This window comes from Dufourea novaeangliae, unplaced genomic scaffold (assembly GCF_001272555.1).
Source record: "Dufourea novaeangliae isolate 0120121106 unplaced genomic scaffold, ASM127255v1 scaffold439, whole genome shotgun sequence".
Lineage (NCBI taxonomy): Eukaryota > Metazoa > Arthropoda > Insecta > Hymenoptera > Halictidae > Dufourea > Dufourea novaeangliae.
In genome coordinates, this window is record NW_015374327.1 from 268,398 (window position 1) to 291,161 (window position 22,764).

Consider the following 22,764-nt stretch of genomic DNA (forward strand, 5'->3'; position numbering starts at 1 on the left):
ACGGTATTCGACGTTACTCCAATTTACGGCAGGATCCTACTGATTTTCACCGAAGATACCTTCAACGATATACGGTCCTCGAACACACCTCGCCCATCTGAGGCAACACGTCGCGTGGTCACTTTCGGGTACCCTGATCAGGTTAATAGCCCTAGATATAACGCGATCAGAACCACTTCGCACAGTTCCTCTCGTTCTTCGGACACAGGTTGTGTAACTAACTAATTCTCGTGTTCCTGCGAGTCAACTCAAACATAAACCGAGTGCGTGTGTGTGTCTGTGTGTATCCACACATCGCGATATTAAAATCATAAATCAACGTTATCACGGGGGGGGGGGGGGGGGTATTATAAGGAGAACGTAACACTTCGAACGCCGTTAACAAATGCCCTTGGCGAGGTCTATTGAAAAACACACGATTCTGACAAACGACACATCGTCACTGATTTTCACTCGACGTTCCGTTAATTATTAAGAGTTTACTGTTTTCTTTCTTGTACCGTCCCGTAGAGACACAACACAGGGGAGATACGCGTATCCCCCGAAGCTCGTCTCGGTCGACGCGCGTCCTCTCGTAAATAAATAAAGAACCCGGTTTTTTCGCACCGCGACAGTTATCGACGTGTGTTCATACCGTTCGTTGATTCTATACTGGCATCTATCGGTACTACTTTAAAATAGAGCCGCGTCATATTAACGGAAAGAAATACACGAAGACGTTGCGCTCTCCTGGGAGGGGGAGGATCATTCGGTTAGGTTAGAAGTTCGTGGAAGATATTTATGCTACGAGCTGCTGCATTCTCGGAAGGAAAAACCGACAATATTGATCGTAGAATGATGCCAGAAACGACGATTACGACACGAGCATAAATATTATGCTACCGATGCTCGCAAAATCGTTCCGTTGACGTACAAACTTTGCGCGGGATGTCGATCGACCGTTCGAGTGGCGTCCTTGGTAATAAAAATGAAATTACAGAAATAGATATCAATAGAAAGATTACGCGCCGTCGAATGGAGACGTTTCGACCGATCCACGAGCCACCTGTCCCCGAGTTCGAATTGCTTTCTACCAGAGAACGACAAGTTTCCATTATAAGAAGAATCTCGAACCAGTTTCGAGGGCGGGGGCCGGCTTTTCTTCTGTTTATCGATCGATCCCGCGATTTTCGAGTGGTTCTATGAAAGGCACGCGCGAAAAATTTCGATCGTTCATCGCCGGAAACATCGAAAATCTCGTTTCGTCGATGGGATCGATATACTTTCATCGGAATCAAGACTCTTGTAATAATATTCGATGGAACAACCACACACAGCGAGGACAATTTTTTGATGTTTGCTCTGTCGAATGTGTAGTGAAAATTAAGTAGTAAACGAACGGCCGGTGCTCTGTTCCGTGTGCAGAAATAACCTTAAAATTTTCTTACGATCTCGCGATACCGAAATTCACCACTTTCTGCGTTAGATTTGTCTTATCACAGTCAGGATAGCTTCGTAATTCACTATTCTACACAACTTCGCACGCCTATCTCCACGGACGATCGAGGAAATCGATGATATTTCGCGTTGCCGCGAAACGGGCGTCAATATATATATATATAAATGAAGGGGAGGGGGAGAGGGGACTGCTACTCTCGGTGAAAAATATCACGCTATTGTATACTTGCTGAAGCAATACTTTCCGAAGTGTAGAAAAAATATACCGTTTTCTTTCAACTTAGTGCCAATAAGGAAGCACTTAGGAAACAAAATTGCGATTCCTAAGAGAGTAGGAGACCAAGGAGTTGCGGAGAAACGGTTGAAAAACGATTACCGTTCAATGGTAAAGAAAAAAGAAAAAAAAAACAAACAAACTACGACGTCGAATTGAGAACGCTCACGTGACTCAGCCAATTACGCGGACACTTCTCGATTTATGTCGGTCGTAACTCGATTCCTGGAGCATCGATCTATCGAGATTCGCGTAGATTCTCGGAGCTTTATTACAGACACGTAAATATATCTCTCTTTTCTTTTTCTTTCCCCCGTACTTTCGATCAACGTTCGAAGCGATTTGGAAACGTTCTCGAGCCCCACCACTTTTCGTCGCTACACGTAAACAAAGGTCATCGATCAACGACGATCCGAGATGATCGTGTGTGTGTGTGTGTGTATGTGTGTCCTGTGTGTATTTCATGTGTACATACAGCTGTCTTAGAAGAATGTACGTCAACGCGAAAAATGTTGCTTGAAAAACAATGCTCTATAAAAAGATCTGATAACTCTTACTTTAATGGTATGTCCTTTCCGTATCCGAATCGGATGAAAATTCATGGACGAGGCCTCCTCCCTTACTTCGCAGAGGGAGGAAAAAAAGACTTTCTCTCCGATCACTGTCCCTTCCGCTCTTTTCTTATCAAGCTTGACTCTTTCTCTCTCTTTCTCTCTCGCTCTCACACACACACACACACACTCTCCTTCTCTCTTTCTTCGATTCGTTCAACGTACTTTTCAACATCTCTCTTCAAAGTAGGGTTCGGGTGGGGAGAAAAGAGGGGGAATAGATTGGTATCGTGGAGTACAAGTGCAGCGAGGAATACTGGGTAAAGGAAGAAGATAGGGTGGTGTTCGTTTTTTTTTTCTTTGCGAATCGCCCTCTCAGGAGGTTAGTTTGGTCTCAAAAAGCCCTTTTATATGATTCGTGGAGAGTTACTGTATGAAATAATCGGGGTGATCTGAATCCTTTTCAAACCTCTTCGCCTCCTCCTGCATGCTCTCCTTGATCTTGAGTATGGCCGCTGACTCGGTCTGATCCTGTGAATCAACCAACACCAGGCCGGTTACAAGTAAAAGGTTAGGCACAAGCCCACCATCAGGCGATACCTTGCCCATTTTCATTTCTTTCTGCTTTCCGCATTTTTCACCAGCGAGCTGACAAAAGGAACAACGACGATCGAGACAAGCGTCTTTTTTTCCTAGTTAGGTGTTGGCTAAAAATACACTGAAAACGACAGTAACATTTTCCACGACAAGATTTCTTCATAAAAACCTCCTCCCCCACCCCCTAAATTCGGATCCACGTTTCGATAAAAAAAAAAAACAAAAAAAAAACGCACGTCTCGATCGTTAGATACACGCTATATGACTCTTGAACGGGGAATTACTAGTGGGAATCCTCGTCTGGGGAATTTACAATCGGGGATCTCACCTTGACTGATTGGCGATATTAATACACTTTTCTCCCCGAGTGTAGAATTGAACCCAGTGGCACCAGGAAGGAGGGAATATATTCGCGTTGGATTGTCAAAGGAGAGATTGATTACAGTTCGCTGGTCCCGAGTGAATATTTTGGGCAAGAAAACGCTGACGTGCTGCGTAATACATAATTAGCGCAGCGCGGTGACGGTGCGTCGTGAAGGGGCTGGGCTCGTGAAACAAAACGATAAAAAAAATTGAAAAAAAAAAAAAGAGAATAGAGGATACGAAAGAACTTGGGGGAGGAGCGAAGAAACGGTTCGATCAAGGAAACCGCGCGTGTGGAGTAGAAATATGGTCCCACTTTTCCAGGGCGCTCTGACCCACAACACATGGACGTTATGTGAAAAAAGTGAAGCACCACTCACGCACACCTCACCGAGCCGAACGACAATCGGAAATTGTATACTATTTTAGAGTTATATGAAAAAAAGTTATAAATAGAGAAACTCGACGTGTCATCCCTTATTCGCTACTCTTTTTTTTTTTTTTTAAACTCGTTCTTTAAAGACTTTTTTCCCTTTCTTTGCACAGTTAGCTTTTTTTTTTACTCGTCTGAATCGTGTCTCAATACGATCTCGCAATCCACCAATCGCTTTGCGCTCACGCATCCATGTGCTACAGGTCAGTACAGGCTAGTACTATATACAGCTATCAGATTTCACTGTTTTTTTTTGTTTGTTTTCGGTTTACTTTCGTGTCTCTAATGTAAGTGGGTGTACTTTCGTACGAACAACACCGGAAGTGACCTTCAAAGTGTCGAAAGTAATCTCATTGGTTTACGACCGTAAAGTATATCACAAACATTGTGTTCCACAGTATGTTCCACGTTAAAATTATTATTATTATTATTATTATTATTATTATTATTATTATTATATATATGTATACACACGTAATGTGTGCTCGTGTATATATCTCAACACTGCGTGATTCGATACTGAACGGGAATCGGAGTCGACTGGAAACAAGATCCTAAATTTCCCCTCGTGAGTACGTGCACCTCGATGCGTTAAAAGCTTCGAAATAATCGTTTGTTTCTTAAGCATGTGTTTTAATTGTTAGTGGCAACTCATAGAGACGTACACGTCATATATATCTTACAGAAGCAAGGTTAAAAAGAATAGGTACTTTAATCATACACATGAATTCTCGTTTCAAAAGCAATGAGCAATGAGACGGTTAGATGGTAATTCCTTTCGTGATATTAGAACAATGATTGCACAGGATTGTATTATTTTGCGGTGTATCGTGTTAAAGCATTCCACGTGTTTAGCATGTGATATTTATAATTGAGAAGAAACAAAAAAAAATATATATATATATAAATAAACAAATAAAAGGAAAAAATTAAACAAAGAATCGAAAGAAAGAAACGAATAACAATCACCAAAGTTGCGTTTCAAGATTTTTAGTCCCTCTCCCACGTATCGAAGGTGAAACAACGCCTCGAATTCTCGATTATCGGGCTAGTTAGGCGATCGAACGAAAACATTGTATCTGTTCACACGATCGGTTAGCGGACACAACGCGCGACAATGTGAAACACAAGTGACATGTGATTACCAGGAAAAAAATGTGTTCCGGACGTGAGTGAAGTTTTTTTTCTCTCTTTCTCGTATGTAAAACAAAGTGCATGGAAACAGATAGTTATATATAAAACATTCTAATAGCCAGCACCCTGCTGCGGATTCAATGTAAATAGCAAATAAAAAAGAAAAACGCAGTATTTCTCAGTGTAACAGGTTTACATTTATTGTCTCGATCTCCCCTGGCTTAGGCATATATTAATAATGTAAAATGTTATTATCGCCGTTTCACTTGTGTGGCTTACAACGTGGGGCCGTGTACGTTAAAAGTAAGTATCGGCGTTAAATGTACCCAATATGGCGCGCCTCACACGCAAGATACAGGAACGAAGCACGCTCTCTTTCTTTCTTTCTCTCTCTCTCTCTCTCTCTCTCTCGCTCCCTTTCTCTCTCTCACTCTCTCTCGGACTACCTCGAGATGTTACTCTTTCGTGGACGACAGCGTGCGCGCGCACGACACAACGTGATGGCAACGGATGACGAGTCGTGGTTACAAGAAGTAACAACAATAAAAATTCTATTATTCCGTCACATTAAAGATGGATCTGATATGAACAAAGCCACGACGACGTTCTCGTGCATGGCCGTTAGAGACGAAGAGAGCCTATTCGAACGTAAGAATTTAGCGAAGTATCGAAAAACATTCCAGAGTGTGAGATAGGAACGAGCGTGATGTTTCTATTCCACAAAAACCGAGAAAATAGTCCACCACATGATACGGTCCTACCTAAACATAGACAACCCATGGACCAATTTAGAATCGAAACACGCGCGCGCGTGCGCGACCAGTCGAACCGCCATTATTGTTTACATCAAGTCCATCTTTATAATCTCTATATACGAATCTGTCCGACGCCCGCGCTGTCGCGATAATTTTCGTTCCTTTTTCCTCTTTTCCCACGCGATGAACGTTTTTTTTTCTCTTCGTACTCTGAGAGAAGTTACATAGATCCCATTATATACGTAGCATGTATTATTTCTTTTATCCACTTAGAAAAGACATCTACACGTCGACGATGTCACACCGATTAATTACTCTGTTAAGTTAGTACAAGCCGAAGTTTTACTATTCTTCCTCCCCTCCCCCTCCGCCCCCTCACTTTCATGGTGAACGTATATGTATATATATATATGTTTTATGTGGTGCGTTCGTTGTGTGATGATTGATAAAATGTGTATATACGTGTGTGCTTCCTTTTCCCCGATTAAAGGTATATACGCACTAATGTTGGCACGGTGAATACTCCGGAACAACGGCAAGCATTCACTTTCTTTTAGCGGAGTTACACAAAGTTATTGAAAACTAACAGTCTTCTCGTGTCAAAGGCAATGAGGCTGGGTTCATTCAGCAAAAGAAGTAGCAAAATGTATATCGTCCGACTAGTTTACCGCGCATTTCTCATATCTCTACATCTCTATGTTAAATGTATGCATGTACGTGTGTGGTATGTGTATGTATATATGCATGTCCTTTAACATGTCGCGAAAGCTTTTAAGTGATTAATCATAAGCACGGAAAACAGCGAAATTCGCACAGTAACTTCCTCTCTGGTTACTACCTAGCACGAATATACGTGTGTGTATCGCTGTCCCTTGTACCCTACGAGCAAACTCGGTTTCCGCTAGGGGAAAAAGTGGCGTTGGAGAAGGATCTCCTAAAATTTGGCATCGAGAATTACTGAAATTTATGCCAAATTAACATTCGATTTAACATTTATTTCAGTACTTGAAATAAATTTACCAAGTCGTACGAGGCCGTTCTCTTACGCCACTTTTTCCCCCAGTGAAAGAAAAGTCTCCTACCACTTAGTAAATTTATTTCACGTACTGAAATAAATGTTAAACCGAATGTTAATTTGGTAGAAATTTCAGTAACTCCCAAAACTAAATAGTAGGAGGCTCTTCGCTAACCTCACTTTTTCCCCTAGCGGAAGCCGTGTTCACACGTCAGTCTACGATCAGTTTTACAAGTTCTAGTTGTACCACAAAATATTAAATGAAAATGTATCCCTAATACTAGAAAGACAAACGTATATTTACGTATGTAAATTAAAGATAACAAAGAGCGGGGGGTAATCAGACGTGGCACATGTGTAGTACCGAAATTAATTCCTCTCGAGAAGTCACAACGTGCTTTTTCTTTTAATAGGTTTGACTTTGTTCGTTCTCGAGACTGTCATTGGTCTTGCCGGTGCTCTCAGAGCATGCACTCGCAATGGCGTTCTCTCTCCCTCCCACCCCCCTTTCTCGTTCGATCTTTCTCACTCTCTCTCGTTCGATCTCTCTCTCTCTCTCTCTCTCCTCTTCTATCTTTACATATATGTATATATATATATATCAATAGTTTTAATGTTTTAAATTAATTTAAGCACAACTAACAGCAGCACAGCATAGTCCGGTACTGACCTATAACCACTACGGACGGATGGATTCCGGGAGGTTCGCACGATATTTCTCCATTTCTCCGTATTTTATTTTTATTTTGCTTTCTCTTTGTCTCTGTTACACTCGTTCAGTTAGGTTCAGTACTTACACCGTCTACGACTCTTATTCCATATAAAAATATTAATCATTATATATATAGCGTGTTGCTGTAATATGTACGTTATATATATAACATTTCCTATATATATATATTTTCCTCTTCGTCAAGTACTCGTATTTTTTCGTTAAGTCAATCGTAGGAACCATTCGCGTCGCAATACTCCGCGGTGTGGTTAAACAAAGTTTCAAGTCAATAGAAAGTGTTGTTGTTTTCTCTGGATGGGAAGTATTGTACTATCGAAACACAGGGTCGAACTAAACGGAAGAACGTTGTTGCTTGTCATGATTTTTAATGCAATTTTTGTCTCGTGCGTATATTCATTCGAACTAATTTCTAATAGGAACTTTGAAATGATAGGATCGTTTTTTTTTTTTTTTTTTTTAATAGTGATGTGAAATAAAACCCGTAAACTATCGCAGGCAAACTTACAATAATGCAGTCAAGTTCGGTTCAGAACCAACACTTTTAGATTAGATTCGAAAGCCTTCGGATCGAGCAATCGTGTGACTAGAGTTACGGAAATTAGGGACAATGCATCTCGAGGGTACCGTACGTTTTCTTTTTTTTTCACGAGAAAGTGCTAAGAAAAATAATTACGAACGTTAATTGTAGGCCATTCTAACCAAACGTACGCGCGAGATATTGCGACGTCAATGGCTGTGAACAGATGGTACACAAACTTGCTCTTAGCAATATATTGAAGTCTGAGCAAAGAGTGTAGGGACTCCGTTTATTTGTTCGGCTAATTTAATCACCTCATTACAGAGTTTCGTGAATTGATTGAAAAAGAAATCTGAATCTGACTCATACGATCAGGCGAGTTTAATGCGCATATTCGTATCGACATTATAAAGGAACATTTAAAAAAGCAAAAAAAGTTGCATATAACTCGAAAATACCTTAAATGGTATTCCACAAAAGAATCTCTCATCGTCCGATTAAAACTTTTTTTCTTTCTCTATTCAACAACCATTGTCTCTTACCTGTCGTGACCATATAACCTATACTTTTTTCTAACCTAATACTGCTCAAAGGCCTAACTCTATAATGGGATGAAAAATAAGCCAGAGTTGCTAGCCGGCAAACCAGCGGAGCAATCACGAGATAAAACAGTTAAAATAAACGATAAAAAGAAGAGAAAATGTAGGATAGAAAGAAGAATTAGAAATCGATTAACAATTATGCGATTGATAATCACAGTAGTTTGTGTTTTTCAGGCACCTTTGCTTACAAGCTAATGTTCAAATAAATATAATAGATGTTGGCGTTGACACGGTGTCGATAAAAAAAAAGACATCGTACTGTCAGTAATGAAGTATGAATATAGATATAAACAAATTAAAAAAAAAATCCAAAAAGAATAATAGTAAAATCCTAGTCTGCAACCTTGTGAGTATTTAACTAAGCATATATATACAACAAATATATATATATATATATATACTTTCAAAATTTATATAGTGTATTCTGTGATGATTCGAGTATCATAGTTTCATAATAACAGTGTAATGAGCACTTAAATGCTAACCTAATTGATTACGAACGATTAATCAACGAACGTACGTCGGGATATGCGTTGCCACGAACGTTCTGTTCGTTTCTTTTCTTTTTCTTTTGCTTTTCTCTCTTTCATTCTCTACGTATCTTGCCACGAGCGATAATCATGCTTGAGCCATTGACGAAACATTTTACGAACGCGGTGTGTACCACGTGACGTCAAACGTCAGCGTTCGCGCGTATGATCCTTTTCCATATTGCGTGATTAACCGGGAAATCTACGGCATCTATGAACTCGGGCTGGATCCAAGGCGACTTGACTTTTTAAAAAAACTGTCGGGAATACAGAAGGCGCATGTGCGAGATTACACATTATAACTTTTGATTCAAGATCCTACTCACAATCCGAAGTAATCAACGTAAAAGTGAACAAAAAATAAAATTTTTTTAAAAATAATTATAAAGAATACAGTTGTGCGCGCGCTCGTTAAAGAAATCAATTTTATATGCATGATATTATTACAGCACAGCATCCCATAAAGCGTACCGCATGCGAACAAAGAAGAAATTGTTCAGTCAAAGCCGAGACGACTTTTGATTTCACACCTTGGACAATTACCGATTCAATAAATTGACGAACAACTGAAACCTCGACTGCGCACATCAACCTTTATACTCTTTGCTGATACTATATTGTTGAATCTTAAGAATTTCAAATGTTTGAAAACGCCTAGATACATATTGAAAGAATATTATATTATTTTGTTTTTTTAATAGAGCATTAGTGGCGAGATAATAAATATAATAACAAACTTTGTAGTTACTGTTACTATTATACCAAAAATCATCTTGATATGAGAATCTCTTCACTGTTATATACGATACACCTTATGAAATATCTTGCATATTTTTGTATGGAAGTTGATCCACAATTTGTTTTTATATACAAAGTGGGTATAAAAGTCCCAAGGTTTTTTCCAAAAGTAAAAAAGTAGAGTTGAACTATTGAATGAGGAGAATGTTATTTGAGATTTTATTACTTTTAAATTTCTACGAGTGTTTCAGAATTACAGTATATTGTAGTTAGTATATTACAACTTCTTTATAATTTTCAAATGTTTCTTAATTAAATTGACTCAAAGAAGAAATAAAACAGTCGATTTTTAGACCCACTTCATACTTGAATCATTAGTCATACTGTTAGTATGATGATAGACACAACTGAGCCAGTTATAACAATATTAGATGCTAGTAGGTAATCTAAATTAAATGTCCTGGGAAGCCTATGTAATTAAATAGGACATCAAGATCTGATAAAATATTTATACTATAAATAAGCATTAATCAGGTTGTTGAAGTAAGCTGGAGGATAAACCCTCTAATTATAATAACACCCAAATTATTTTAATGGAATAAGTATTTGTCGTATTGACGAAAGCACCTGAATCTGTTAATTGCTGGATAATTAGAAGAAAGATAAGTTATAATATGGACTTATATGTTTTCAACCAATTTGAAAGCAACATGTACTCTATACGAATTGATAATTTAACCCTTCAAACATACGATTGCACACGGGTAAGGAGATATTAAAACTAAACAATATTCGGAGAACTGTATATGTAATATAATCATAACAACATGTCAGAGAAGTAATTGTTACATATAAGTTCATACTAACACGTCGAGTGACTAACATAGGAAATTGTTACAGAACCTACGAATACTTACATTTTCTCCAGGACCTCCGAAACCACCCAGATTATAGTCACCCATTCCACTTCCACTATCTTCTCGAGGTGTTCCAGGGCCTCCGTTAGCTGGACTGTTTTTCATTCCATCAAGACCATCACCGTTTAGAACAGGACCCATTGTGTTTGGTCCCATGGGACCCATTGGACCACCTTCTGGTCCACCACTCATTGGAAAGTCCTGATAAAATCGGAGGAGTCATTATACAAAGAATAATCATCGTTGCAATATTAACAAAACAATCATTAGTTTAACCGATAAATTAAAACTGATAATTAAGTGAGATGTACTTACACCAGGCATATTTCCTCCAGGTACAGGTTTCATCATGGTATACATGTTTTCGCCACCGCTATTACTACTGTCCTGCGGACTAGGCATAATTGGTGTACCTGGCCCTGGAGGACCAGTTGATCCTGGTGGTCCTCCGTAATTACCCGGAGATGACGATGAATAATTCATTGGCTAAAAATACACAAAACAAATTTTCTGTTACAAACCTAAATTAACCACAGTTAATTATTTAAATAAAAACATTCTATAAATGTATAGAGACCGAACATGAAGGTGTACTTTTATTGTAGTGTAGTTATTTCACTTAAAAATCGAAATGTGCATACCGTAGATGTGTTGGGTTGCCATTGTTGTCGGCCGCCTGGCCCAGCCATACTCATCGGTGGCATTCCAGGACCACCTGGTCCTCCAGGACCTAGAGTACTGTTAGGTGGTGGTCCTCTTATTCCTGGCCCGTAACTTCCAGGTCCCATTGGACCCATTCCAGGTCCTCTCGGGGGATTCATCCTTGGGTTCATTGGGTTCATGCCTGGTGGGGCTAGCAACAAAAACATTCTTTGATATATTGAATCATAAACGTACAAATATTAATATTGTTCTAAGTCCATGTTAATTCTAAACTATAATCGTGAATCTTTGGACTAACGGCAAATCATGTAAGACTAGAATATTCTGTATTACTTTTGTAAAGTGTAAAAGAGGAGCGTTTATACTCTTCTTCTTTTTTCTAACACATCAAAGTTCAACTCATGCTTTGCCGAAGTCGGATACGTAGTAAAGCGAGTGGATGGCATGCTGAATTGGTAATTGCGTCTACATATAAATGAATCAAGTAAGAAGCTCATGCGAAGGATGAAAACAGCACTACCAAACATTTTGCAAATCTCTCAGCTTGAAATTGATAATAGACAAAAGATAGAATAATGTGTACCAAATACATGACAAACAAGATGCTTATTCAGCTAATACTTATTTCTGGACCCCAGAGCCAAATTGTATTCAGTCCATTTTTTCATAAAATTAACATTTTACATGTTTCCTGTATCGAATATTTCACTCGTTCCGATGGTAAAAATTATTTCGTTCTAAGTCGTCTAGTTTTTAATATAGGAATAGTAGCTTAAAAATGATATTAAGTTCATATTCTTAAAACAGTGTAATGTTCATCAAACAGTGGAATTAATGTAAAGTTTACCATTTCTACATACAGAGACTTGTCTTAAATCGGTTACAAGGTTTTCGTTCCTTTGATTTGCTCTCCTCTAAAGTTTGAAAAGTGTGACTTAATACACTCTGGGGTTCAGATTTAAATAGAACAGACTGTATTATCGTACAGCAACATCTACATTTAACTAACAAGGACCAGAATTATTCACATGACATTGTCATATGACCCTTTTGGTGGAAGTTTATATTCTTATAATTTATCAATTTAAAATAAAACAACTTTGAACTGCGATGTAATTTAATGTCACTAGAATTCAAATGTATTGCATTAATTATGTATGTTTATGTAATTAGACACTGATTTTGTGAATATTTAGTTTGTACTAGAGCGATTGATAATTACAGAAACGTTGGTTAGGCACAATATTGTTTAGTGAAACACAAGTATTAGACACAACGTATTATGTATACTTAAAAACTTCATTTTTTTTTTGCTCCGGGCTAACGCATTTTCACTGTTCGTATATATTGGATCACTTAATATTGCGAAAGTGTGAATTCTTATCTGACATGGAGAATGTTGTTCTCATAAAGTAGAAGCAATAATATTTATTCGGTTCAGAAAATCACGAGTGGCATACTGGATGCAAGATCGGATGAGCAAGTATTTATACACAGAGACTAAGCTAGTGCAATTATTCATGAAAGTGAGAACAAAAAGAAATTTGAAAACGAGCAGGAGAGAAAAATAAAAAGTTAGGCTTGACTAAGTCATGTGAGTGTGATTTGGTTGCTGGGTTGCTTCCTACCTTGCCACCCTACAAATTCTCCAGCTTCGCCTGAGGAACACAAGAGCACACATTAGTACGGCAGGTAGGTAAGGTCAGGTTGATGGCGGTAAGGTCTAGTTACTTTGCGGTCGCATAGTCAATATAGTTGTAAATACTTTATAAGTGTGAAAATATGTTATTACATACAAGTACTAATTTTTATACACTTTTTATTGAAATATGTATTCACATTGGAAACGATTATTGAACTCATTTAGTAAAATACAATGAGACGTGCGACTAAAAATGTAGAAATACCAAAATTATGTACTTGAATTTCTTAAAATACGTCTAATAACATATAAATATATTTTAAAATGATGTTACATGATATTTTCAGGAACAAACTTTTTTTTCACCGACGAAATATTAAGATATCATCTATACTTCCGCCCATATTATTAACGCATTCAATCAAATGAACTTTGAAATACCGTTGTTCATATGTTTAACTGCTTGTACAGAAAAAATAACAGAAATATACATACTCGTGTGTTTGTATAATGAATAGCATAAAGTCTGAAGTATTAATAATAGTTGTTCAACTGAAATACTACACCACTGCATGTAACTAGACAATTCAAAAACCAATCCACTCCACATCACAGCAATCCAATCCACTTTCAATAATTACTGATTTATTTATTGCTGTGTGGTTTTTGGTATGCATGCGTCTATGCCATTCTCCTCTCGCAATTATCGTCAATACCAGAAAAAAAAATCAATGTGAATCTAGCATAAAAGTGAGCTCTTACCTTGTCTAGTTGGATCCATACTGTTTGGCATCATTGGTTGTCCAGGTGGCTAAAACAAACAAAAAAACAGAGATGTATAAGTTATTGAACTTGGACCATAGATGCTGTACAGTGAATATATTCATTTAAAGAATATGTTATAGAAGACAAGAATACATACTCCATTGAAGTCATTTCCCATTTGTGGCATACGTACTCCAGGTCTTGGTCCAGGAGGATATCGGGGGCCCATGAACTGTAACAAAGCAGAAATATATATGTTAAATAACTAAAAACTATCAAGACTGTCGCATAGGTAAAAACATCAGTCACAAATCACAGCTATTGTACATCGCAAAACTCACACACCAGGCAGCCACAATAAGCAATCGATCGCATGTTAGGATATATAATGTTTGCACTCTGATAAGAATCATCAGAGTGCACTTTATGCATGTCTGATATATCGATGTGCAAATAGGATTACAAACAATTAGGGTCCATATTCAACAAAGAACAGGTCAAGGTGAATTAAGAATCTTACCTTAAAACAAGTTAGTACAACAAAACTGGCAATTATCGTCTCTCGGAATCTTATGACATTACACCAAGATTTTTACACCTTACCTTAGCATACAGATGTTTCGTTACTACTGTGCTTTCGTTGCAACTATACAAGCACAACAGTGATATTTTTTTAACACACAGTAAATACAATATAACGAACTATTGTTGTACTCTCATTTCATGACAGTATAGACAAGTTGTCTTTCCAGCAACTACATATAACTGTTCAGCTATGTCTGTCGAAGCACCCATTAATGAATCTACTCGAATGTTCTATCGGATATAAAAAACACAAGCTGAAAAACGTAGAACAGAAGTGACTCTGAGAGGAGGGAGAAGCAACTTCAATGAAAATAGTCATAGGTACACAATGATCTGGTGTAATGAAAGTGGACAAAGTGATTCTTCATGAGTGACAGTGTATGTGTCGAATGATGCTTACCTGAGTGGACATCATCTGCGAGTGTGGGGGCGGGGGTGGCTGGGGGTGCTGGGGGGATGGCTGTGATGAGGGGTGTGTGGGCGGAGATGGTCGCATTGTCGAGTTGTTCTGCAACAAGCAACGCAAACGACAGACATGTAGCAACACTGCGATCCAGGCAACAGCTAGACTAGAAGGCTTGGGTATGATTGTGTTAATACTATGTCGGACAGCACCTTAAAAAGTCTAAAAGTAATAATTATGAAAATGATTTTTATACAACGTTGTAAATAACTTTTTTTAACTGGATCAAATTTACAGTACTGTGTTTTAGTCACGCTGTTACAATCTATACGATCTACATAGTGTATATAGATTGTAACATACAATTTTCACTTTCCTCTTCATATATGTAATATCCGTATTTTGTACCGTAATAATTTTGTGTCTCTAGTACCTTGCATTTTGTTATCGCAAGTGTTACCTTCAAATGTTTTCGTATCAAACACTAGGCTGTTCTCTAAGCAGATTTTTATATTAACATACCAAATATTTGTAAAAAATGCAACCTTAGCTGACATTCAGTCTCTTTGCAGCACTAAAAGTTTTCATTTAGAAGAAATGTACTATCTGTTTTAGATGTAATTGTCCTGAGAATTGATACATGCTTTTTATGTATGAAATTCGTAAATTGTCAGAGTAATTGTACATTCATCTTATATACTTAGTAAAAAGAAGAAAGTATGACACTATACAACTATTATCCTAAAATGAAAACAACAAACATATTTTGTAAATGTTTCGTTAAATAATACAATCAACAGTCAACGAAGTCAAACGATTGTTTCGAAGTTCTAGCATGAATAATAAGTCAGCCCAAGGTAGAACATTGTAAACTTGTATACCTACTGTACCAAAGTATCGGAGCTAAAACTATTTTCTAACATATATACAAATCTTTTCTGATATACTTCTGATGCCTGATTTATGCAGAGAGGAGGTTATAGAGTGAAAATAGTAAAGGAACGCACATACAAGTGTTAGATATGTAGCAGATAGAAAATAAGTACATAGATACAGTGTAGACAAGCATGGCATGAGAATCTTATTTGAGCATACACTTGTTTCAAAACTAAAGTACATTGTGTATTCTTTTCGAAACTTATGAAACAATTGGAACTGGAAGTGTGTGTGTGATGTTTCATGACAGGGTAGACCTCTCATAAATAAGTAGCACAATATGTCCTCTTCTTATAACAATAACAAGTGGTATTTGTTGCTATATATAAGTATAATAATATCAATACTAATTGAACAGCATGAATATGTGTCACAGATTGTATGAATTATATATTACTGTCATTAATAATTTTTAAATTTGCAAGAATATATGCTGCTCGTAATACGTTTGAAAAATATCATACGCTTTGAATCAAGTGCAGAATTATGATGAATGAGAATTGTAACTAGGCATAACAATGATAACAGATATTTATACATATTTATGTATATACATATGAATACTGATGACGTGTCTATATACAATCAACATGTTCAATTCCTTCATTCAAATTCCTTTCATTTTTGTACCTGTTAATGGACAAATATTAAAGGAATTAATGTGTACACAAAATTGTCATCCTTGTGTACGTACTCCTAGGGAATAGATTTAAAACAGTTGTACATTGTGCACAACAAAAACCTATTCGAAGAATTCATTCATTTCCTTGCTCTTTGCTTCATATACATACACATATGATGTACACACAGTTTAAAAATTTAAACATTAATACATTCATTATAACGTATAGTACATCAGAATACTTTATACATGGTCAAGAAATCAAAGGTCAAGAATATCATCCTTTTTTCTCTCCATACTTTAATAACTCGAATATAATACATTGTTAAAAAAAAATTATTAAATCAAATTTACACTAATTGAAATATTTTCTTGTTTCACAAGTGGAAATTAAATTTAAGAAAATTGAAGGAAAGTTGAAGATATAGTAGTAGAAAGGTGTACAAGTAACTTACTGGAAAGAATGCAGAAGACATTGGACCACCAGGCATACCATCATTGGGTGGCATTTGTCCTATGGGGGATGGAGCTGGACCAGCATTCTGCAATTATCTTATAGTTATTTAACAGTCAAACATAATAATTCTTTGGAAAGATATTCCAATACGACTTCAAGAAGAATTATAATACACTTCTTTTTAATATAATTCAACTTACATGTGCAATACCATTAACTCCGTAACCGCTGTTCACAAAGCCCTGTCAACAAATAACTTTCTTAGAAGAAACTTTTATATAAGTATATTATCATTTACATGGTAATTGTAATATACTAACATAGTCATGAAAAGCTTTGGCCTCACTGCTGTGTTCACAGGAATCCCTTCTTTCGGGTGCTGCAGAATATAGGTCCCAGAATACACTAAAATATTTCCAACACTATTAATATATTTTAATACTTTTTACATATTACTTCATCAATCTGATGTAGAATGCTTACCACCACCAAGAGTGCAAAAATCCAGGTGGTTCTCCAAGAGTAATATTCTTTTCCCATCGTATCTGTGTAACAAGGTAGTAATAATAAGAAACAGTTGTTCTTATAAAAAGTTGTACATACTTCGAAAAATTGGGAAGTTACCTCTGATAAGAATGTCTGTGCTGCTTTTTGTGCTCCAACATGTAATAAATACTCATACACATATAAGGCTAATCTGAAATATTAAAAATTATTTCAATGTAAACACGACAAATAGTTCCTTTAATTTTGGTATACTAATTCCTATCAATGAATTTTAAATACAAACGATCGCATACGTCGCGGCCGATACTTCCTATTTGTATAAAACTATATCATATGATACCATATATATGATCGTAATTTTAAGAAAGATGAAAATATAGGGAAAACAACACTGCCTCGTCAAGTGTCATCGTACTAATATTTTGCGTATGCCACTTCTCGGTTTGCAAACGATAAAAACATGGCGCCCAATCGGCCTGCCTCGCGAGACAACTGACTCTAGTGAGTCATAGCATTTAGTTCGAGTCGAATTTAGAAGCAGGTTGTGGAGTGGTTTGACAGGTGGACGACTCGATTCACGTGAACATCCCGCTCGTAGGTGTTCGGTTCGAGGTATTGTTATTTCGGAGTATTTAAAAAAAAAAAGTCACTTAACAAATTGATTAGTGCATCGTGTTAGTTCTTTCAAAGTGTCACGAAATCTCGAAACGATATATATTTAACCGTTCCACGTTATAATGCATGTCAACATTGAGGAGCAGAATACTCCACATCGGAGGCACAAAGCCCATGAATATTATAATCGGTAAGGCCGTAATTATCCAATGAATCCGATTCTCCGGTTTCAGACCGAGCAATGCCTCTATACGCACGCTCGGTGTACAGGAAAAAAAATGGAGTCACTGGTCGATCAATCGGCAAACGTTTTTTTTCTTTCGCTTTCTGACACGACGTTAAACTGTTCGATCATGATAATACGTACTTTTCTCTCGCTTGAGAATCCGAGGGCACCGTGGACCCCTTCCCCTTCGCGTACATCCTCGAAGACTGTCAATTTTTCCAGTGTAAACAGAACCACCGTTTCGTTCCGGCTGAGAATGTCCGACAGCAGCGCGGATGGGATCCCGCACAGGAGCGGGGGACAAGGAAGAATCGAATGTATCCGTCGATTTTTATTTCGTTTTTTTTCTTCTCTTTTCCTCTATCGGTCTCTGACGGAACAATGCAAGGGGAACGTGCACATATCAGCTCAACCGAAAATTGAAAGAAAAAAAAACGGAAAGCAACGAGCCGAAAGACGAGAATTCGTTTCAACTTTCGGTCACACACACGTCACGTACACGTCGTGCCACAGCCGCGGCCAGCAGTCTATACTAGATACAGCACTCCGCATCATGGCTCGGCGAATTGCGGACGCATGACCGCGGAACGAACGCGCGTCGTCATCGTTCGCAGACTTCGCGCTCTTCTTTCTCTCCCCCCCCCCTGTCACTGTATCGTCGTACACCCGTTTTTCCTCTTTTCCTCGATGCTCTTGTCCCTTGGTTCTTTCACTGATTACTCACTACTGATCATCCCGGTCCGCGGCTACACCACCCTCGCGTCCCTATTCTAATTCGTGCGTGAGCGACGTCGTCGCGTCCTCTCACTGGACTCACGCTCGGTCACTTCACTCTCTTCGGCTCTCTCTCTCTCTCTCTCTCTCTCTCGTCGTTCACCTTACCTCACCATGCTTCACCTTACTCCTGTTCCCTCCCGTCTCGCCTCATTACAGATAAAGAGACAGACAGTCCGACATACGGACGGATGCACGCTCCTACTTCACCTTCCTCGTCGTTACACTCGGTTCGCGGCGTTCAGTTCTACACGATATCGCACCGATTCCCAAATCCTTGATACGCGTACGTCGCCGGCCTGACGCACCTCCTCTGTCCCCCTTAGCACCGTATCCTTCTACTTTCTGTGTGTTTTTTTTTTCTATCGTAGCTACCTATCCGGTAGTGAGCGAGGACGAGGCACGGTGTCGCTTTTACACACGGTCTCGCGCGCGCGCGCGACACCAGTAACTTATTTCGAGTTTGTACACGCACGAGCCTCGGAAACGTGTGTCCATCCGTACACAGCGTACACGACCACCAGCACACAACGCCAACCACCGACTATCTCTCTCGCCCTCCTTGTAGCTGTCTGTCCTTCTCTAGAGTGCCGCTCGTCAGAGCTGCGCGCGCAACCAATACTTTTCACGCCAGGACCGTACGTAAGTTAATTTTTAATGACCCTCTTCGTTGTCCAAGTAGCATTTCTTTTATTTCTCCAAATGATATGATCCTATGAATTTTCGATGTGATGATTGCTGTCCGAGTCACTTAGGTTCGAAAATACTTTTTTTTGTCGTTATATTCATCATATTCTAATGCGATTTGTTATTGAGATTTCTTTCCACGAGTTTGTGTTTCGTATTAATGTAAATCAAAATATCGAGCAGTTATTATTTGTTTTTCGTTCAACTATTGCATTATTTTCAATATCAAGTAGTACTATAAGTTTTTTATTGTAACGACTGGATGATTTCTGCGAATCTATTCGGTTTATTTATTACGGAGAAAATATGAAAAAGTAGGTATGAATGGACCTATTGGAGATACGCTCCTGATTGCAACTCTACGTGCTATTGGATGCCGATCACTGCATGGCGTGGTGTATCTGTATATATAAGCACGCATACGTTATATGTACAAGCTATTGGCGCACGATACTGATAGCGGGGATAACCGAACACAACCGAACAGCACCGAACATTGCCGATGCAAAATAGCCGACAATTGACTGAACGTCGAGGGGTCGAGCAGAAAAGAGACAAGCCATTCCTTCGGGTGTGCAGCTTCCCCTTTCTTAATTTTGTCACAGAATTAATGGATCATTGATCATGTTGTAAAATGCTGAAAAGTCACAAACCACATTGAAATACTACTTTCTACTACATCAGGAAAGATCATACATAATTGTCGTTAAAATGATTTTTCTCCCCTTTTTATCATCATAGATTAGTAGTCCTATATGTTCTGTAGTTGATGAATTCTACTAAAATTAATTTGTTTGTATGAGAATTGTATAACTCAAATAAACTTTCCTAATAAACGAAATGTTTTGATATTCTACAGAAAGATTTCAGGTATTTCATTTTAAAAATACTCTGATACGACTTCTCTGACTAGGGCAATGAGGGGGGGGGGGGTCGATACATGTTAATTATATTAAAAGTGGACAAAAAATCTTCTGGTAGAAAAATATGCTAAAATACGTACATTAGTGTATTTGTTCAGTTGTATAAATTCCGATGGATGGTCCAGGGACGATTACGTGGGAAGAATTTGTCGAAAATGCTGAAAGTTTTGTAGAGATGTCGAACAGGATGTCTGATGGATGGGAACTTCGGGGTAATAAGGTGAATCAAATTTACCATCTGTTTTCAATAATTAACCGTTGCTTATACTAATGTATCGAACAATTGCTGTAAACAGTTCCAGTAACCATCTACATATATATCCATAATTTACAGGATATACCTGGAGAGGCGTACGTTGCCAGACAGAGAAAGCATTTATTCCCCGCCAATTACTCAGTATTTGAAAATACAAATGTCGACGACGAATTAAAGTTCGAGTTAAAAGATGACCCATTCGAAGCCTCATCTACAATCGAGAAACCATTCGTTACGGAACATCATGTATTATGGTCGATGAGCTACAGTGTTCCCGTATTGTACTTTCATGGGTGGAAGTCAGGTGATTGTATACTATTTTGAAAAAAAAACTCTTAAATAATGAAAACATTTGAAAGGTCGAGCGATTGCCATCTTGAATTGCATTTTTGAAGGCCGTGGACTGTTTCTAATGATATTTCGTGAAACTCGTTAATTTTCCATGGTCTATTCATCAAAATATGAGATTTCTATTACAATCGCGGTCTGATCACCACTAGACCTTAATCTGGTATGTACCGTCTGTTGGAAGTGGCAGGCGACATAATGCTGATTGTTCCATCGATTGTAGCCTATCTCGAACTAGGCTAAGAAGCCAGCAAAGGGAACAAAAGTGACTGAAGGGGAAAGATACAAGAAACAAAGGAACTCTGTTTTACCACTACGCATGCGTTCCAATACTCTCCCTTTTCTTTTTTTTTTTTAACGACACTAATATGTTAAGTCGTCAGTTGTTGCGTGTTTTCATGTTTATGAGTATTTTCATTGCACTTTTATTCCGCAATTACAAATCGAATCGTAAAAATTTAATATTTATCGGGTAAAAAGTTATATGTCAATAAACATACATTTGTTTATTTCTGTAGACTTCCCTGGCATCAATCCAGTAACTGTTGAAGAAGCACAATCACTTGTCCGTCATGGAGACTTAAATTATATGGAATTATCACAAGGAATACATCCCATACTAGGCACTCCATTTCTGCATTTACATCCTTGCAGATCACAAGAGCTTTTACAAGTTACAAGTAAAAGGTAATTAAAGAAACAGAAGCAGTTATCATTAAAAAAAAATCCTGATGTACAGTGAAATATTATTAATAATATAACTCTAGCAAAAATAAACTAGTGAGCTGGCTCAGTACCGTTGCACCTGCTGCTCTTTATCTCAAACTACAACCTGAATACTGTGACTTAACCAAATAAAGTATGCTACGTAAGAATAAAAAGCTTCCTAAAAAGATCTCATATAATATAAGGAAACCGTATTTATAAAAACAATTTGAGAAAATCAATAAAAGGGTCTCGTTTAACAATAGTTGTATACTCGCGTTCCCTGTACTTTTTTACTTTCGATCGTGTACATCCACGAGCAAACTCGGCTTCCACTAGGAGAAAAAGTGACGTAGGATAAGGGCCTTCTACTACTTGGTAAATTTATTTCAAGTACTGAAATAAAAGTTAAATCGAATGTTCATTTGGCATAAATTTCAATAATTCCCGATACCAAATTCTAGGAGGCCCTTCCACTACGCCACTTTTTCCCCTAGTGGAAGCCGAGTTTGCTCATGAGGGTACTACAACTTTATTCAGATAAGGAATGGCAAAAATTTAATAGAATCGCCTGGGATTTACCGCCTTTGCGTAGTGGATATGCGCTCGAGAATTGGTGGAGATTCCTCTCAAGTAGCGAGTCGCGATTGGTCAACTCTACCGGTTGAACTTCGCGGCCACCAATAACATCCCGTAGTTCATTGAGCTTGCCCGTTTCTCCCCTCCCTCTGCCCTTCCCCACCACCCGCGCGCTTTTCGAATGCTCAGCTCGAATTACACACTCCTTGTAGTGATACAGTCCCGTCACTGTCATCGCACGGCGTACACGAAAGCGCGATATTAACCAGTGAATCGGCGTGTTTCGCACGTCTCCTCGCTGAAGCTGAAACGACTCTGTAACCGTTTATCCGGTAAACACCTACGACCACACAAACTCGTTCACCATTTTCCATCTCTGGGCGGAATCGGTGCGTGCTTACTGTGCACACGGAGTATCCCCGATTAAAAGATCGAAAGCGAAGGAGAAACAGTCTTCGTCAAAATTGCCACAGGT

At 38.2% G+C, this 22,764-nt stretch overlaps 2 protein-coding genes across 5 annotated transcripts; one reads left to right on the plus strand and one right to left on the minus strand.

The window, feature by feature from the left end:
• Nucleotides 1–352: 352 nt before the first annotated feature.
• On the minus strand, nt 353–18,529 carry LOC107192942 (single-stranded DNA-binding protein 3). 4 transcript variants are annotated; one of them, XM_015582300.1, is made up of 15 exons: nt 18,517–18,529; nt 18,159–18,387; nt 17,294–17,366; nt 17,153–17,214; nt 16,990–17,074; nt 16,870–16,911; nt 16,668–16,754; nt 14,652–14,759; nt 13,824–13,898; nt 13,664–13,712; nt 12,888–12,917; nt 11,238–11,449; nt 10,912–11,082; nt 10,597–10,797; nt 2,689–2,793 (listed from the first exon to the last, which is right to left on the minus strand). In XM_015582300.1, the coding sequence occupies exons 2-15, from the start codon at nt 18,212–18,214 to the stop codon at nt 2,689–2,691; spliced, it is 1,356 nt and encodes a 451-aa protein (XP_015437786.1). In that variant the 5' UTR covers nt 18,215–18,387; nt 18,517–18,529. The 4 variants fall into 4 exon arrangements, with proteins under 4 accessions (XP_015437787.1, XP_015437788.1, XP_015437786.1 ...); XM_015582301.1 differs by lacking the exon at nt 18,517–18,529 and having other exon boundaries at nt 353–2,793; nt 18,159–18,214; XM_015582303.1 differs by lacking the exons at nt 2,689–2,793; nt 18,517–18,529 and adding an exon at nt 8,938–9,198 and having other exon boundaries at nt 18,159–18,509.
• Nucleotides 18,528–21,863, plus strand: LOC107192879 (ubiquitin-like-conjugating enzyme ATG10). Its single transcript, XM_015582228.1, has 5 exons — nt 18,528–19,433; nt 20,500–20,621; nt 20,736–20,961; nt 21,524–21,692; nt 21,773–21,863. Exons 2-5 carry the CDS (start codon nt 20,514–20,516, stop codon nt 21,861–21,863), a joined length of 594 nt encoding a protein of 197 aa, XP_015437714.1. The 5' UTR covers nt 18,528–19,433; nt 20,500–20,513.
• The last annotated feature ends 901 nt before the right edge of the window (nt 21,864–22,764 follow it).

What these genes read in the sequence shown, in the direction of transcription:
- LOC107192942 (XM_015582301.1), bottom strand. Translation starts at nt 18,214, where the DNA reads ATGTACGCGAAGGGGAAGGGGTCCACGGTGCCCTCGGATTCTCAAGCG. An exon ending in CCAAAGCTTTTCATGACTAT is followed by an intron (nt 16,912 to 16,989) that starts GTTAGTATATTA and finishes ATTTGTTGACAG; the next exon opens with GGCTTTGTGAACAGCGGTTA. An exon ending in GAGTTAATGGTATTGCACAT is followed by an intron (nt 16,755 to 16,869) that starts GTAAGTTGAATT and finishes AGATAATTGCAG; the next exon opens with AATGCTGGTCCAGCTCCATC.
- LOC107192879 (XM_015582228.1), top strand. Translation starts at nt 20,514, where the DNA reads ATGGATGGTCCAGGGACGATTACGTGGGAAGAATTTGTCGAAAATGCT. An exon ending in GGGAACTTCGGGGTAATAAG is followed by an intron (nt 20,622 to 20,735) that starts GTGAATCAAATT and finishes CATAATTTACAG; the next exon opens with GATATACCTGGAGAGGCGTA. An exon ending in CTTTCATGGGTGGAAGTCAG is followed by an intron (nt 20,962 to 21,523) that starts GTGATTGTATAC and finishes TTATTTCTGTAG; the next exon opens with ACTTCCCTGGCATCAATCCA.